At 41.3% G+C, this 18005-nt stretch overlaps 1 protein-coding gene across 1 annotated transcript in view; it reads left to right on the forward strand.

Moving 5' to 3' along the window:
* Positions 1-18005, forward strand: part of LOC309492798 (neural-cadherin) — a 290251-nt gene that overhangs the window by 263577 nt on the left and 8669 nt on the right. The window contains exons 29-31 of the mRNA XM_082161808.1: positions 538-802; positions 7271-7451; positions 14162-14406. Coding sequence (XP_082017934.1) covers positions 538-802; positions 7271-7451; positions 14162-14406 — 691 coding nt within the window. The remainder of the gene's footprint in view (positions 1-537; positions 803-7270; positions 7452-14161; positions 14407-18005) is intronic.

Genomic DNA, 18005 nt, shown 5'->3' on the forward strand with positions numbered 1-18005 from the left:
ACAAAACTGATGGCTTTTATACCGTACTTTATTACACACTTTATCTGACATGCCCTCATAAATAATAAAACTTACCTTAGAAACACTTGATTTATAAGAAGCAATCAGTATAAGAAGAGCATAAAACTCACACAAAGGGAAAGAGAGAGTGAAAGAAAGTCTCACAGCTGACCCCTAGAGAGTCTGAGAGGCAACACAAGAATATAGTGGCAAACCTCACTGACACCATATTGAATTTCTTTGCTCCCATTGTCTCCAATTAAAGGACTGATATGTTTAATTCTGTTAGTGCTCAGTCGTTTTATCCGATTCTGGCCCAGTCTGATGTCTTCAGTCCCCAATGGGTCTATTCCTTACCATACTGAGCCTCTTTCGCTCTTTTTATCTTTACTTTACTACCACTGTTTTCATAATTTCACAATTGTTCTTTGTCTTTGGCTCTATATTTTCTCTTGATTCCTCATATAATCTGCAAAACTATACATTAATTTTATTCGCTGACAGCATTCTCTTTCTTTTCTCCTCCCACTTTCTTAGATCTATCAGGGTCTGTTAAGTGTCTTCTACAACCTCGGTGATGGGGACTTCAACTTGACAATGCCCTCTTATCGTTTAGACAACGGAGAATGGCATGACATTCACTTAGATCGGCACGACAGCGAGTTGACCCTGCGCCTGGACGGCGGTGGAGGGCGGCGAGAGATCACGGGATCACTGGGTCGCAGTCGGGAGATTGTTATTGATCCCGCTGTGGTGATGCTGGGCAACTCATTCCCTTCAGGACATAACAAGAGCTTCCAAGGTGAGGTACAGGTGTGTTCCTGAAGCTCAACCGGTAGAGCACAATGCCCAAAAGGCAATGGCACGAATATGATTAGCAGGGAATCATATTCCCAATGCATGTAACTACAGTATATAAGTGGACACTACCATTCCAAAGTTTGGAGGTGGTAAGATTATTATTATTTATTTTTTGAAAGAAGTCTCTTATATTAACTTATATTAAATTAACAATTTAAAACAGCTCATATCTATTTGAATATACTTCAAAATGTAATTTATTCCTGTGATCAGCATCATTACTCCAGTCTTCAGTGTCAGATGATCCTTCAGCAATCATTCTAATATGCTGATTTGCTGCTCAAGAAACATTTCATATTAATTTCATCAGTGTTAAAAATAGTTGTGCTGCTTAGTATTTGTGCGGAAACAGCATTTATTTGAAATAGATATCTTTAGTAACATTTTAAATAGGGATGCACCAATAGCACTTTATCCAGAACGAGTCTGATACGATACTTTTAGTTTTAGTACTTACCTGTATTTTCATTGCATTTTTAATTGTTTTAAATATTGAGCAGAGAAACCAAAAGAATATGAATCAAATAAATGTCCTTCAGTTATTTTCACGCCTAATTATGCCTGTTAAAATGTATTGTAGGAACACTGTTCATATTATTGCTCTATCATATTTTATCTTGAATTTAATAGCACAGTGAATATTTAGAGCTGCTCCAGCAGGGCTCAACCAGTCAAGAGCAGTGAGTGATTTCCTCTTGTCTTTTGTTGTTTGATTAACATTGAGGACAAAGACAGCAGTAGGTTTATTAGGCTGCTGTCAATTTAAGAACTGCACGGTTCTACTGTACTGTTACACGCGTTTTCTTTTCAACTGTTTACGTTCACTTAAGACATAACTTACTATGTTTCACAAGGATACCTGCCTATGCGGGCATTTTGGCATAATTTTGTGTGAATTGTTCAAGACATGAAAGAGAACTCGATTCAATAGGCAATTTGCAATATGCGGTCTGAGAAGCAGCTTTTTGGACGTGCGCTTCGGGTGTTTGCGCAAAGAAAACTTATTTGTAACAGTTCATGTTATTACTTGCACATATTATTTAGTTTTAATTAATCGATCAGCATTTATGAGCATGCAACAGAAGTATGTGCGGTCTCTCTCTTTACCGTCAGATAGCGTTAGTAATATGCTCCTCATTTTACTTTCTTTGCTATTGCCATATCCGACCAAACTACAAACTTCCCAGCGATGTCTATGCAAAAGGGATGTGCGCTCGACAAGCTAACGTTTCTCTGCCGCTGCGTGCTCAATCCACTCCATGCTTTTCATTTATCAGCTCGCACACACCAGCTATGTAATGTAGGTGTAAATATTTAATTTGTTTAACATTCTATTAATTGGATACATTTACTTCATAGACATCCTTCTCTGATATATCAATCCTGCTCTCTGTTTGCTCTGTTGTCTGTGTTTCTTTGTCACATGCACTGTACTGAACACGGTTGTTGGTATTTATAGTACATGAGCGCGGTATCAGGCCCAGTACTGATATGGTTATCGCTGCATCCCAAATTATACATTTATTTACTAGCACTTTTGCTCAATTTAATGTATCCTAAATGAAAGTAATTTCTTTAAAATAACAATAATAAAAAAAAGATTACTAACCCCCGATTTTTTAACAGCTTTGTATAGCTTGAATGTGCTATAATTCACATTGTGATGTTTTGTAATGTAGGTACTGGTAAATCTCTGGATATGGTTGTGATGGAGAAGGACAGGAGATGCATTGGACTTATTCTGGATCATTTTCATTTCACCTTAGTATTGCACTTTTCACAATACGTATAATTTTAAAGGGGTGGTTGAATATGATTTCACTTTTCTAACTTTAGTTAGTGTGTAATGTTGCTGTTTGAGCATAAACAACCTCTGCAAAGTTACAACGCTCAAAGATAAAAGCAAAGGGAGATATTTTCTTTAAAGAAATTGCTCAAATTTAAGGACTACAACAAATGGCTGGTAGGGACTACACCACATTCCTCCCGGGTTAGTGACATCACTAACCCTAAAATGTACATAAACCCCGCCCCCGGAACGCGATTTATAGATTATCAAGACAGAATATGCTAATCAATGACTAGAAGATAACTACACATAAGCTCAAGCATGAAAACTCCTCACCTTTCGGCGAAATTCGCCGTTTTAAAACCAAAATGGGTCACCTACGTGATTTGTGCAGATCCGATGAGAAAATATTTATGGGGTGGGAGGGGGGGGTGGTGGTCGTGGCCAGCATTTACCCGCTATATCTCTATAGTTACCATAAACTTAGCAGCTTTAAAAAACCAATCATCATTCCTAATGCCGAAACCTGACAGCCAATCCGAGTCAGAGTAGGGCAGAATTGTTTTCAAAGTCTTTAACACCGCGAGTCTGATGACACACTGCCGAACAAAGAACCGCACGTCGGAAAGCAAGCCTGAGGTATGTTAGCTTACAATGTTAACTGTCCTGTCAGATACAGACAGCGATGTTGCCAATGTCATTATTTTCAATTTTGACATAGAAGAGGGCGGGATAATATCGCGAGCGGGCGCAGGCGCCGTGAGCGCTGAGCGAGCAGGAACGAGTAGTGAGTTGTCGTCGCAAAAGATGGATAATGCAAAAAAGCTGTCGGGGGCTAAACATAGAAAAAGAAAGAGAGGAAAGGAGATGGCATGTCAATTGATGCAACAGCAGCTAAATAAGTGGATGGTGAAAGGCTACAGGTAGGATTTTGTTTTGTGTGACGTCCAGGCATGTAGGCTAATGTCATCGGGACTACCGGGAGATTCCCGGTGGGCCGACGTGCTTTTTGGGCCAATACATCTCATACTTTTTTGTTTCGTTTTTTGTCTTAACGGACCATAAAACTCGTACATCGGCGGCCTATTCGTTTTGTTTTGCTTAATTGGCGGCGCTGGGTTAGTGCGTAATTAGTGTGTAATGCATTGGTCAATAAAAAGTCAGCGTTAGTTGTTTTTTTTCTGACACCCCATGAAACACGTAGGGCCTAGATCAGCGGCCCATTTGGTTCTTTTCTTGATTGACACTGGGCTAGCCCAATCACACCTTTAATGTGAAGTATAGAAATATACTCTTTCAAGTATAGAAATTAGTACAAAACTAATTATGAAAGTTTCCTTTATTTTTCAGTGCATTTGTTTTAAAATATATGGCTATTACTATCATGGGATTAATATTATAACTATTATTATGTAGTAGTAATGTAGACAGACACTGTAACCTAAAATACATTTTCTTTGTTTAATTTGCACCAGATTGATGAATTTAACATTAAAAAGCACAATATATATATATATATACATATAAATATATATATATATATATATATATATGTATATATATGTGTGTTGATTGGATTGGATTTTTTGCTGCCGCATCCTTCTCACCTTTTTTACCCCTGACCTGTTTTCATGCCTGTAAGCTACATAAATTCATCAACTAACCATTCAGAAATGTTGTCTACATGTTGTCACTTCTTCTTGAGTCTCTCCATCTTTCTGACCTCGGTTTGAACATAAAAGGCTAAAAGTGTTTCTCAAAGGCTGAAATTTCCAGTGCATGTCTGTGTGAGGTAAAAGGACACAAGTTGTTGTAGCTCCGCCCCCTGTGCGGGAGCAGCAGCTCATTTGCATTTAAAGGAACAGACACAAAAACTGTGCGTTTTTGTTCACCCTCAAAAAGTGACAACTTTAACATGCTATATAAAAATATCTATGGGGTATTTTGAGCTAAAACTTCACATACACACTCTTGGGACATCAAAGACTTATTTTACATCTTGTGAAAAGGGCATTATACCTCCCCTTTTAAGCTGCTTTACAGAAAATGCATGTTTCTACATTACAATTAAGAGTGATCTGTTATCAGAGGTGACTGTGTCAAAGTAATGTCCATATGGCAGGAATGTCCAGTTCTAAGATAAGATAAATCATGCAGTTAGCTAACATCTAGTATTTGTTTAAAGGGGACCTATTATGCAAAATTCACTTTTATATTGTTTTTGAACATAATTATGTCTGCTATGTCGTGTGTACACAACCAACCACCCTATTATGGAAAAAATCCATCCACTCTGTTTGTTATTTTCCCCATAAATCAGAAACAGTGTCTCAAAATGAGCCGCTCAGGAATGCATTCAGTTGTGATGTCACATAAGTATAAGCCCCGCCAACGGCTAGCGGTGGAATCTGCCCCATTAGCTAAGCTCCTCCCTTAAGTTAGCTGTACACAGTCCGCCATGTTCATTATGGGTGGGCAGATCGATCCTGAAGTATTGATATTTTCGATACTGACGTTGTATCGAAAAGGATAAAAATTTATCACATAAAAATATTAATCCAAATGGTTTTTTTTACCAGTCATTTTATGAATTTAGCACGAAATTCAGTGCGTAAAATAAGCTTCTAAGTGAAAAAATAAGTGAATGTTAGCAAATAATTGTGTAGGATAGAACTATTTATCCAAGTCTTCTGAAACCAATCAATCACTGAGAGTGTTCGCTGCTGGTGGTTCGCTGAGTTTGCTCACAGGGTTACAGTGCGTTTGTGAAACGAAGCCCTGAACAATGCTTATTAGATGACAGAGAACATCTACAATTTCACAATAAACAAACAAAGTTTACTCAACGGTTCAAAATGTTGACATCAGTAAGATTTTTAAATGAAATTAATATTTTTATTCAGCAAGGATCGATGCATTAAATTGATCAAAAGTGACAGTCAAGGGTTTTACATTGTTGAAAAAAATCTATTTCATATATACTGTTCTTTCAACTTTGTTCATCAAATAATTCTGCATAAAATGTATCATGGTTTCCACAAAAATATTAAACCGTTTTCAACATTGATAATAATAAGAAATGTTTCTTGAGCATTAAATCATCATATTAGAATGGTTTCTGAAGGATTATGTGACACTGAAGACTGGAGTAATGATGCTGAAAATTCAGCTTTGATCACAGGAATAAATTCAAGTTTACTATATATTTAACAGCCTATTTTAAATTGTAATAATATTATATAATAATAGTTTTTATAAAATAACTGCTGAACAGACTTAAAACTCTTACAGACCCCAATCTTTTGAACAGTAGTGTACAATAGTACTGGATTGTCTTATGTTCTGTAACAATTGTTGTTAATAAATCTGTCAGGAATTTTTTTTTGTTGCAAAAGCAGCATTTAACTAAGAAATTGATTCTTACTAAAACTTCTAAAGTTATTATATATTCTAGATCAGTAATTCCCTACCAGAGGTACTTCATCATGTGCCCTTGAGGGTATTTTAGAAGTCTCTGGGGGCACTGTCTTAAAATTGCTTATTTAAATTTGTAAAAGATCAATTATGAGTCATATATGATAAAAACATCAATACTGTCAATATATTAAAATAATGAATCACTCATTTGTTTTCTTCACTACAGTACAAAAACAGGTGCAAAGTGGCCTGCAGACCTGTCATAATGACAAACAAACTCAAGTGTTTCATTAAAGGGAGAGGAAACTGCTTGTTGAGACAAATGTTTTTTTAGTTTAAAATCGAATCCTGGTAACAATAGCCTGTTTAATAACATTAACACATGTGCTAAATTAAACCCAACATAATATGAGCTTAAAGGAACACATTGCTGACAAAAAAGGCAGCACCAAATACAGTCCCCTGATTGTTCATTCCCATTCCCATCTTGTCTGTCCAGAGTTGGTCGCAATAGATGAATTGGTCACAAAAAATGAAATGGAGTCAATATGTCAAAGTACATGGAGAGCTGTGGACAACTCCAATAAACACTGTAGAATGACATTTTGAGCTAACAAAAATACTGCATGCCATGGCCAGAAATCCAATCACTGAGTTACATCAGAGTGCTGTAAAGTAGACTGCCATTTTACCGCTTATCCAATTTAACTTCAGTCAGAGAAAGAACTTAGCCAGCACATGTGTACATCACACAGACGAATCTGTACAGCTTTATCAGCTAATTCATACTGCTGTTCCTCTATCTGTCATGATTACACACTGTTGTATTGACTCATGAAACATTAATAGGAAGGATTAATTCATAATAGCCTCAAATGCACCTTCAGTGTAGAGGAGACGCACAGCTAGCATGAAACAGACAGCGGAAGGGAAGGGAGACAATGATATGTGACATGAAAGAGAAGAGGGAGGGAATAGTCCCATGCGCACAGCACACATACAGCCATGATGGTTAGCCTCAGGCACACACTTTGTGTGTTTATTAAATGGACTCTAAAAGCACTTTTCTTAAAAGCTCAGAATATGAGTGGATCATGTTGAGCTCAGTTTGTCTATGTGTGTTTGTTTTGAAGAAGCAAGTGTATGTTATTTAGGTGTAAGAGGAGGATTTACACTTTGTTTTGTTTTTCCTCATTGGCACAGGCTGTATGCGGGACCTGAGGCTCAATGGGCGGTTTATTCCTCTGGATGGTCAGGCCAGAGAGGGAGTGTCTGTGGGCAGCTCTCAAGGTGTGTCTCTGGGTTGTTCCTCCGACTCCTGCCGGAAAAACCAATGCAGCCCCCCCTTTACCTGTGTGGACCTGTGGAGAATCCATGAATGCAGGTAAACAGATACTCATATACGGGTCTCCTCCTATTGGGGAAAATTGTTAGTCATAGTACACTGTAAAAAAAGAAGAAAAAAAAGTTGCTGCCTTAAATTTTTAAGTACAATTAACTTGGATGTTCTCTTACGAGAGGTTCTCTCGTACTTGCGTAAGTATCTTACGCAAGGGGAAAACCTCTTTTCCTCGAGATATTGAAGCCAAAAATTATCCTTAATTTTGAAACGCATTGCAGCAGCATGCAGACATGGGCGAGACAGCTCGCGCGCCCATTGGCTGCTCTGCGGCAACTGCACCAGCCTATCGATAGAGGCCCCTCATGACGTCAGAACCAATGAGGGTGCTTCGCGCCCATTACGTCATGTCCCGCCGAAAGCGGGTGGGGCTAGGGCTATAAATACGGCCCAGAGAGGCTGGTTTGGTCAGTTTTTCATCTCTTCAGCGAGCCTACGCATCGCTGGATCCTGAGAGGAAGCCGCGCCGTCTGATTCAAGCACTCAGCGGGATTAGTTCTGCATCTGAAGCTGCCGGTCGACAACTCGCCGCCTTCAGTCGCCGTTCCTGCTCACGCTTTCCGGCGTACATATCGTTTTCTCTGCTACTGTGTTTTGTGTATGTGTGTGTTCGCCGCCGCGACACACACTCTCATTGCACTAAAAGAGCCGGGCGTCTTTTTCAAGACGCCCCTTTCCTGAGGACGCGCAGCTCTCGCGCTCGCTGACGGCGACTGCCCTCACTGGGAGCTGGTTACTGCCTATGGTGACTCTTTCGCGCGAGAGACCTGTGTTCGATCCCGGGTCTACCGGCAGATAAAATTATGCCGTCAATGCTCGCTCTGTCAGTTCCCTGAAAAGGCGACTGCAGATGTGTATTTTTGCAGCCAACGAGCGCGTTGTACAACCCGCTCGCCTGCACCCAAGCACCGTTTCTATGGTTCCGGCCACGGCCGATGGTGTTATGAGTGTAGTAAAAATGCCCACTGCCCAGTGCCCATTCCTACACACAGACACGGCCCGCCACACACGGCCCGCACAAATAAAATCGACTCATGTCGGTTGTGCACCAAATGTAGTGATTGTGCCCACGTCCCAGTGCCCGCAAACACTACATGCTACATGTCTCACGGTTTCTGTAAAAACGAAACCAACGCACATACAGTCTGCACAAACAGACGGTGTTCTCAGCGTTATGGATGGGCCCGTTGTCCCGCGCCCTCATTCGCTCACAGACATATTAAACCCCACGGGGCTCACCACGCTCGCTCTCTCAGCACACCGCTGCAGGAGAACTGAGCGCGGGCAGGCTGCCCGCTGTGATCAGCGCGCCCCCAGTCTCACACGCTGCAAACGCGGCGCTCATGTTACAGCACACCGTTGCTCTCCGCTCGCCACTAGGTCGCGACCAGAGCCCAGATATCATTCTACCCCTAGCCACTCACGCGAAAGCGTGGGCAGAGCTCCCCGGGGTATCAGAGTGGGTGCTGAACATTATAGAAAGAGGCTATTCGCTACAGTTCGGTCGACGCCCGCAACGCAAAGCGGCGTGAATCGATACTACGGTGAAAAAGGAAGTAGCACACCTACTTCGAGCCGAAATAGCGAAGTTACTGAGCAAAGGGGCTATAGAACCCTTATCACAAGCTCAGAGCGAAGGGGGCATGTACAGCAGATATTTTCTGGTACCCAAAAAAGACGGGGGTCTCAGACCCATTCTAGATCTAAGACGACTAAACAAAGCACTTCTGAAACGACGGTTCAGAATGCTCAAGACCAAGAAAATCCTCTCGCAAATTTGCCAAGGGGATTGGTTCATGTCGATAGATCTGAAAGACGCTTATTTTCAAATACAAATAGCGTCACGTCACAGGCGATTTTTGAGATTCGCCTTCGAGGGTCAGGCATATCAGTACACAGTCCTGCCATTTGGCCTATCCCTGGCTCCGAGGCATACGCGTGCTGAATTATTTGGACGATTGGCTGGTTCTAGCTTGATCACAGTCGGAGCTCATAGAACACAGGACCATATTACTCGATCACCTCGAGAATTTAGGTCTCACAGTCAATTGGGCGAAGAGTTCGCTGTCTCCCAGTCAGAAAATATATTTTCTGGGCGCAGATCTGGACTCGCTGTCTATGACAGCACAGCTGTCGCTGCAGCGCAGACTAAGTATTCAGCGCATGACAGAGATTTTTCGCCACGGCGCTTTAGTCCCGCTCAAAAAGTTTCAAAGGATGCTGAGTCTCATGGCTTCAGCATCCTCAGTGCTTCAGCTGGGTCTGCTTCGCATGCGCCCGCTGCAGTATTGGTTGAAAGCGCGCGCGCCACGCAGAGCTTGGACCTCCGGTCTTGCGCGCCTCAAGGTCGATCAGAAATGCGTCGCAGCTCTGAAACCTTGGACAGTGACCGACTGGTACCGGTCAGGAGTAAGCCTGGGGACTTCCTCGAGTGTGAAGGTGGTGTCTACGGACGCCTCAACCTCGGGATGGGGAGCGCTGCTCGAGGGCAGACCGTTATTCGGCCAGTGGTCGGAACGGGAGAAGCTTCTGCATATAAACTGCCTGGAAATGATGGCAGTCGACAACGCGCTGAGGCGCTTTTGTCCCCAGATAAAAAGACACCACGTCTTGGTGCGTTCGGACAACATGTCAGTGGTGGCTTATATAAATCACCAAGGAGGTATCAGATCCAGAATCCTTCACAGGCTGACGGAACGCCTCCTGGTCTGGGCTCAGCACAATCTGCGCTCGCTCAGGGCAGCGCATGTGCCCGGCCATCTGAATGTGGGACCAGACAGACTGTCCAGAAACTATCTTCCGGCAGGAGAATGGTCTTTACACCCACAGACAGTCAAACTGCTATGGAAGACATTTGGAAGAGCGAAAATAGACCTATTTGCGTCACAAGAGAACGCTCATTGTCAGGAATTTTTCTCCAAGAGCAGGGATGCGCTGGCTCACGTCTGGCCCCGCTGCCCGCTCTATGCGTTTCCCCCTGTCACGCTCCTACCCCAGGTGTTAGAGCGAATCAGGGAGAGCGGATGCCCGGTGCTACTCGTCGCCCCATTTTGGACAAACCAAGTCTGGTTTCCAGTCCTGATGCAGCTGACGAGTACCGCCCCGTGGCCGATACCGGTGAGGTGGGATCTCCTCTCGCAGGCAAACGGCTCGATCTGGCATCCTTACCCGGAGCTTTGGTCCCTACATGTGTGGGCCATCAACGGGTACCCGTTAACCTCCCAGCGGGAGTGTTAAACACGATCACACAGGCTAGAGCTCCATCTACGAGGTGGCTCTATTCCTCAAAATGGTCTGTGTTCACTAGCTGGTGTACAGCGAGTGGCACTTCACCCTCACGCTGTGGGGTGCCGGAGGTTCTCTCCTTTTTACAAGAGCTTCTGGATAAGGGCAGAACCCCATCCACGCTCAAAGTTTATGTGGCGGCCATAGCAGCGTTCGCTGAACCACCGCTTGGCCAGTCATTAGGAAGGAACGATCTGGTCATTCGCTTCCTTAGAGGAGCTAAGAGGCTGAACCCTCCCAGACCTCCCTCAGTTCCCGTTTGGGACCTTTCCACGGTTCTGGAAGCCATGAAAGGTGCCCCATTCGAGCCAATACAGTCAATAGACCTGAAACTCTTGTCTTTCAAAACAGTGTTTCTTCTGGCTCTCGCTTCAGTGAAGCGCATAGGGGATTTGCAAGCGCTCTCAGTGAGTGCGACGTGTATGGAGTTTGGGCCTAATGACTCGAGAGTCATACTCAAACCAAAGCACGGATATGTTCCTAAATCCCTCAATACACCGTTTAGGGCACAGGTTATCTCCCTGTCGGCCCTGCCGGTATCTGAAGAGGAAGGGGACGCAGGCTTCCTTTGCCCGGTCAGGGCGTTAAGAGCCTATGTGTCTCGCTCATCTGTTTTCAGACAGACGGAGCAGCTCTTTGTTTTGTTCAGCGGACGTTCTAAGGGACTAGCTGCGTCAAAACAGAGTCTATCCAGATGGATAGTTGATGCTATAGCGCTAGCTTACACATCCAAGGGCCTGCAATGCCCGATAGGTGTCAAAGCGCACTCCACAAGAGGCATGGCCTCGTCGTGGGCTTGGTCCAGTGGGATTGCCTTGCAAGATATCTGTATGGCGGCAGGCTGGGCCTCCCCGTCTACATTTATAAGGTTTTATAACCTCGAGGTTCCCGCTTTACAAGCTAGGTTGCTCTCGGTTTAATTTTTCAGTATTGCCCGCCCGATGCTATCGGCTCAGGATGCTGAAACTGCTAGAGCGTCGATCACTGATCGTCTGTATACTTCTGTGGGCAGTGCGTAAGTCCCCCATATTTATCAGTCCAGGCCGAGTTCGCCCTGGCTGTGTGGAACACTTGATATAATATGCTCTTATCAGAGCTCTATATTACAGGAATGATGCTATTCTAGCCCCTCTTCCCGGATTCTCTGTGAGTCCCTTGTGATTAGGCACTGTATGAGCCCCGGGCACCTGCCCTTGGGACTTTAGTGTTATGTCTCAAGCACACACGGCGTTTTACACTGTGTTCCCCTAGCGTAAGATACTTACGCAAGTACGAGAGAACCTCTCGTAAGAGAACGTACTCGGTTACTAACGTAACCTCGGTTCTCTCTAGAAGAGGGATCGAGTACTTGCGTATCTTGCCGTGCATGTGTCACGTTCAGATTCGCCTCAGCGATGAAAAAACTGACCAAACCAGCCTCTCTGGGCCGTATTTATAGCCCTAGCCCCACCCGCTTTCGGCGGGACATGACGTAATGGGCGCGAAGCACCCTCATTGGTTCTGACGTCATGAGGGGCCTCTATCGATAGGCTGGTGCAGTTGCCGCAGAGCAGCCAATGGGCGCGCGAGCTGTCTCGCCCATGTCTGCATGCTACTGCAATGCGTTTTACATTATTGCAAAATTAAGGATAATTTTTGGCTTCAATATCTCGAGGAAAAGAGGTTTTCCCCTAGCGTAAGATACTTACGCAAGTACTCGTTCCCTCTTCTAGAGAGAACCGAGGTTACGTTATTAACCGAGTACGTTTAAGTCATATAAACTTAAATTACATAAAACTGACTTGAAAAATTAAAAGTTGAATCTGTGAAAAGTTGAAAAGTGAATATTGTATAACTTATTACAAAAGTATAAAATTGCTTAACTTATTATGAGTTAAAGCAATGTAAAAACATATGTTGTCAATTGTCAAAACTGAGGAACAGGGAAATTTAATACATTTTCACACGATAAATATTGAAGTGATTTATTTGCTTTACTCTGTTTAGCATAGTTTTAACCTGTATGTAATATTCATATTTTTTCTGATGGATTCATAGTTTAAAACTAACAGTCAACTGATACAAGGGTCAAACAATAAAATCTAAAGACATTTTGGAAATGAGTAAAATGAATAAGAAAAAACAGTGTTATTTTTACTATCATTGAAATAGTATTATTGTTTTTATTCATATTTTGAATTAGTTTTTAATTTGATATTTTAATGGTAGTTAAAGTTTTAATCATTTTGTTGTGTTTTTGTCGTTTTCAAAAAAAAATGCCAATATCATTTTAAGTAATGTTTGTTTTAGATTTAGTTCATTCAGTATAGTTAAATACAGATAAAAACAATGAAAATTAGACGTTTCTTTGGCAACTAGCTGAAATTATTTATTTTATTGTATTATTTTTAGTTTTACTTAACTGTAATAACCCTGAATTAAAATAAAATTGATGAAGACATAGTAAACAGATTCCATGTTTTGGAAACTGGTTAGTTTTAATAAAAATCCTCTTTAACCATTTAACATTGTCTGCTCAATGTAGGACACACAAACACACATAGTAGGGGGGCTTGGCCAAATGCACTTTGGCCCTGGGGTTATGTGTAAACATACCTCAGTCGAAGGCGGGTACACATGTATGAAATCTGTGGGCCGCTCTTGACCCCAGACCTGTCCACTGTCCTCTCTTGCTGTGAGATCTGTGCAGCTGCTGTGTAGTCGATTGTGTCTTTGATTGCATGTTGTTTTTTGCCTCTGACTTGCTGACAGGTTTTCCTGTTCTTGTTCTTATCTTATCTTATCTGATCTGTGCCGGTCACATTGAGATTTTTAGAGTATGTTAAGATTTTTTTTATCACATATTCTTTCAGCGATCCATCGGTTCTACACTGATTTCCTGGACAAAGAAAAATGCAGCATGTGATCCCAAGCTTGTTTTATTCACACAGGGTTTAAACGTACCAGCTCACTGTGAGCGGTTTCACATTCACAAACATTGTTGTTGTACTGTTTTTATGTGTACCAAAAAAGCTTTCCTTTTTTATTGACCAATGTTATTGAATTTCTCTTGTAGCGCCAAACAAAATAGTTTAATATGGTTTCTAAATATGTTTTTCCGTATTGAAGAAATATACACTTTAATTAAAGTGACAGATAACCTATTATGTAAAATTCTGTCATCATTTACTCTCTTGTTGTTGCAAACCTGAGCAACTTAATGGAAAAAGGTGTCGGCAGGACAGGATACCATTATTTACTCACAAATGTTCATTTTTGAATTAACTGTCATGAATTATTTACTGAATCTATTGGACGTAGTTTATATTTTAGCATTAAAACACTGAACCCGTCAGTCCTTTTTTCACATACATGTTAATATATTACCATTTGATTAATGTATCAACCCTTTTTGTCTCCTCCAATCGCAGGTGTCCCCCAGGTCACATGGTCAAGGCAAACTCCACTGGCAAATTCTGTGTGTACACGCTCTGTGCCAGCCGCCCATGTCACAGGGGCACGTGTGTGGCACAGTCGCCCTCCAAATTCACATGCCACTGTCCAGAGGGCTACCGTGGCCGGCACTGCGAGGTGACGCTGGCCATCTACCGAGACGACGTGGGTCTCAGTTTCAGCTCCCTTTTCGCCATATGCATCTGCTTTATGGCCCTGCTAGGTACCTATCTTCAGCATGTACTCTTAAAATTTCATCATTCACTCACCCTCATGTCGTTACAGCCGGCAATATGGGTAATAATATTAAATATAGCTGCGAGCAGCGATTGCGGGCTATATATTTATATATATATATATATATATATATGTAACCAATATATATATATATATATATATATATATATATATATCAGATAAGTAATATTCTCTGTCTTGTCACTTAAAAAAAAAAAATATATATATATATATAATTATAATATATATATATATATATATATATATATATATATATATGAAGAGTTCAGATGCAAAAGCCTCTAAATGCCATCTGAAATTTTCTTATAGAATGATCATTTTTATCAAGCTCGTATATTTAAATTCAATAATTTCACTTAAATGGCAATGAAGATTACCTATTAATTGTCATTTAAGTGAAATTACTGAACTTATATATACGAGCTTGATAAAAATGATCATTCTACAAGAAAATTTCAGATGGCATTTAGAGGCTTTTGCATCTGAACTCTTCATATATACATACACACACTTAAAAATATATATATATATAAATAAATAAATATATATATATATATGTATATTCTTTTTCCCCCTATTTTATATATATATATATATATATATATATATTACATTTTTTGGATGCTAAACTATTGTTGTTTATTATGTACATTACATAAAATTAAACCCCCCACTTTTGTCAAAAGCATTTAGAAAGTGACACACTTCCTGCTGCCAGTTGGTGGCGCTATAACTTTGACTCACAATAGTTACATACATGTGATCGGCCTCTTACCACGAACACACTGCTGAAGTTTCATCAAGATCAGTTAATGTATGCAGAAGTTATAACACTTCGTTTTTTTCTTTTCTCGCCATAAATTCGTTTCCTCGCCACGGCCAAACCGTTCGAGATATCAAAAATCCGTCCGCAATTTAGCATCCTCAATGTCTTTACTTCATGCTGACCGAGTTTGGTGGCAATTGAAAGAATTGCCTAGGAGGATTATTTCAAATTCCAGAGCAAGCGTTCTCCAAACAACCCATAATAGCCGACTTCCTGTTGGGCTGTCGTAAACCTTGACCAAGGGAAAGTTGTTCGGCCCGATGAGATCTATACGTGTACTGAGTTTCATATAAATTCATGCAAGCGTGTTTGATCTATGGACCAAGTTTTCAGACCCTGTTCAAGGGTGAAAAATCCCCCCCACCCCTCACACACACAGAAAGAGAGAGAGAAAATTCTCCAGAAAAATCCACATTCAAACCAAAATATCTGACTTCCTGTTGGTCGGAGCTAATGACTGTAAATTAGAAAGTTGTCCTGCTTGATGAGAACAATATACATACCAAGTTGTGTTGCTGTAGATGAATCTAACGCCCCACTTTGGTCAAAAGGTGGCGCTACTGAGCCATTCCACCACGCCCGTTTCTGAAACATTGCACATGTCTACTGGCTAATAAATGTGATGTGTCTGTCGAGTTTCATGCAATTTCAAGCATGCTAAGAGTCTCAAAAGCATCAAAAAAGAATATTAAAGTTGATGCGTTGCCATGGCAACAGTATCTAAAATATCAATAATCCTTTCACAGGTCTACATCTGCTGTGTGTCTACATTATACACATAAAGTTTGAAGCAAATCGGGTAAAAATAAGAGAGTGATTTCAAAGCATTTTGAAAGTGACAAACTTCCTGCAGCCAGTTGGTGGCGCTATAACTTTGACTCACAATAGTCACATCCATGTGATCGGCCTCTTACAACGAACACACTGCGGAAGTTTCATCAAGATCAGTCAATGTATGCAGAAGTTATAACACACTTCCTGTGTCCCATTATTCGCCATAAATTCGTTTCCTCGTCATGGCCAAACCGTTCAAGATATCAAAAATCCGTTTGCAAGAATTCATCCTCAGTGTCTTGACTTCATTCACACCGAGTTTGGTGGCGATCGGATGAATTCCCTAGGAGGAGTATTTCACATTCCATTGTATGCGTTTTCCAAACAACGTGTAATAACCGACTTCCTGTTGGGCTGGCGTAAAACTTAGAGCACGAAAGTTGTTCGGCCCGATGAGATCTATATGTGTACTGAGTTTCATATTATTACATGCAAGCGTGTTTGATTTATGGACCAAGTTTTCGGACCCCATCCCCTGCCACGCCCCGGTACCAGCTTCAGCCCGGCCCTGATGGCTGCAGGTTCTGACGTGTGTGCAAAATTTCAAGAGTTTTTGAGCATGTTAAGGGCCCCAAAAGTGGCAAAAAGGCACACAAAAAAATCTAATAATTATAATCCATCCGGAAACAATAGGGCCTTCGCCCTTTTCGGGGCTTGGGCCCTAATTATGATCATAATACAAGTGCTTAAGTGGTGTTGCTACATTGATAAATGAGAGTTGTTGCATAAAGAGTGACCTAATCAAAATCTATTTTGGTACATTTTACAATTTTAATCATGTCTCTCACAGTCAACACGCCAGTTGTTGGTTTACAGCGAAATATTAGTTTCAGTAGGAGCCTTAAATTAATGTATCAGCCTGGTGTTTGTCACATAAATATTAACTGTGCTCTCCCTCCTCTGCTGAACCTCATGTATTTTTAAAACTTATTTTGGTGGTTGGCATTTCAATATTCTTGCCTTGCCCATGTTGTAGCTGTTAAGAGTTTGGCATACATGTATATATTTCTTATATATGCCAAGGTTTCGTGTTCCCATGTGTATAATTTTTTTCTTGCATTGTCTGACAGCGGTAAAGAACACAGTCTACATAATCAATGATCATGACTGCTGAAACTCATATTAACTCCCTTCGTTCCTCCGTCCTCATCTGCCTGCATTGATATGCTCGAGGCCAAAGGGAACTAAACAATCTTTTTCCTCCTCTCGTAGTTTCATTCCATTATAGATTTGACATGACCTTATTCATTCTCAGCTCCAGTTGCTTTTTAAAGTGTTAATTTCTTGATTTGTAGGCACAAACTGTGCTGTTTACCTAAGCCGGGCTGGAAATTGAGATCAATGCACTAGGGTTTTGGGCAGAATTTCAATGGTCCTGACCGTCCTCAACTGATTTTAAGTAGCCAGTAAGTTTTTTTGTATCCCCTCCTTCCTCTGTGTTTTTTAACTTCATTGTTTTTCTGCATTCCATTCTGTCGGTTTGGAACGATTCCAAATAGAGACGAGCGGCGATAAATGTGGTTTAAGTGCTCTCTGCCATATGAAAGGCTTCGGCGTAGCGTTAAGAAGATATTTTTTCTTCTTTTAAGGCGGTTAATAGGTTTAGCGCTCCGTGCTACACTACGCCTCCACCTAACCAGACAGGACTCGCTCTTCCCTGCTGAAACCAGCCCTCCTGCAGACTAACACATCACTACAGCAAAGAGGGAAGGTCCATCCGTTAAACCCCAGGAACAGAAAATAATGTGGTGAGATGGCTCTGAACAGGAGGAGAGGGATTTTGAATTGTTCTTCTGAATGCTACTTTTGAGAGACCAAGCACACAATTACCTCAGAAGACTGAAAAAGTCATTCATTTATAGAGTATACAGCATGCTCTTTTTTATAGAACCATAATAATATAT

Source organism: Leuciscus leuciscus (assembly GCF_965113295.1).
Source record: "Leuciscus leuciscus genome assembly, chromosome: 2".
Lineage (NCBI taxonomy): Eukaryota > Metazoa > Chordata > Actinopteri > Cypriniformes > Leuciscidae > Leuciscus > Leuciscus leuciscus.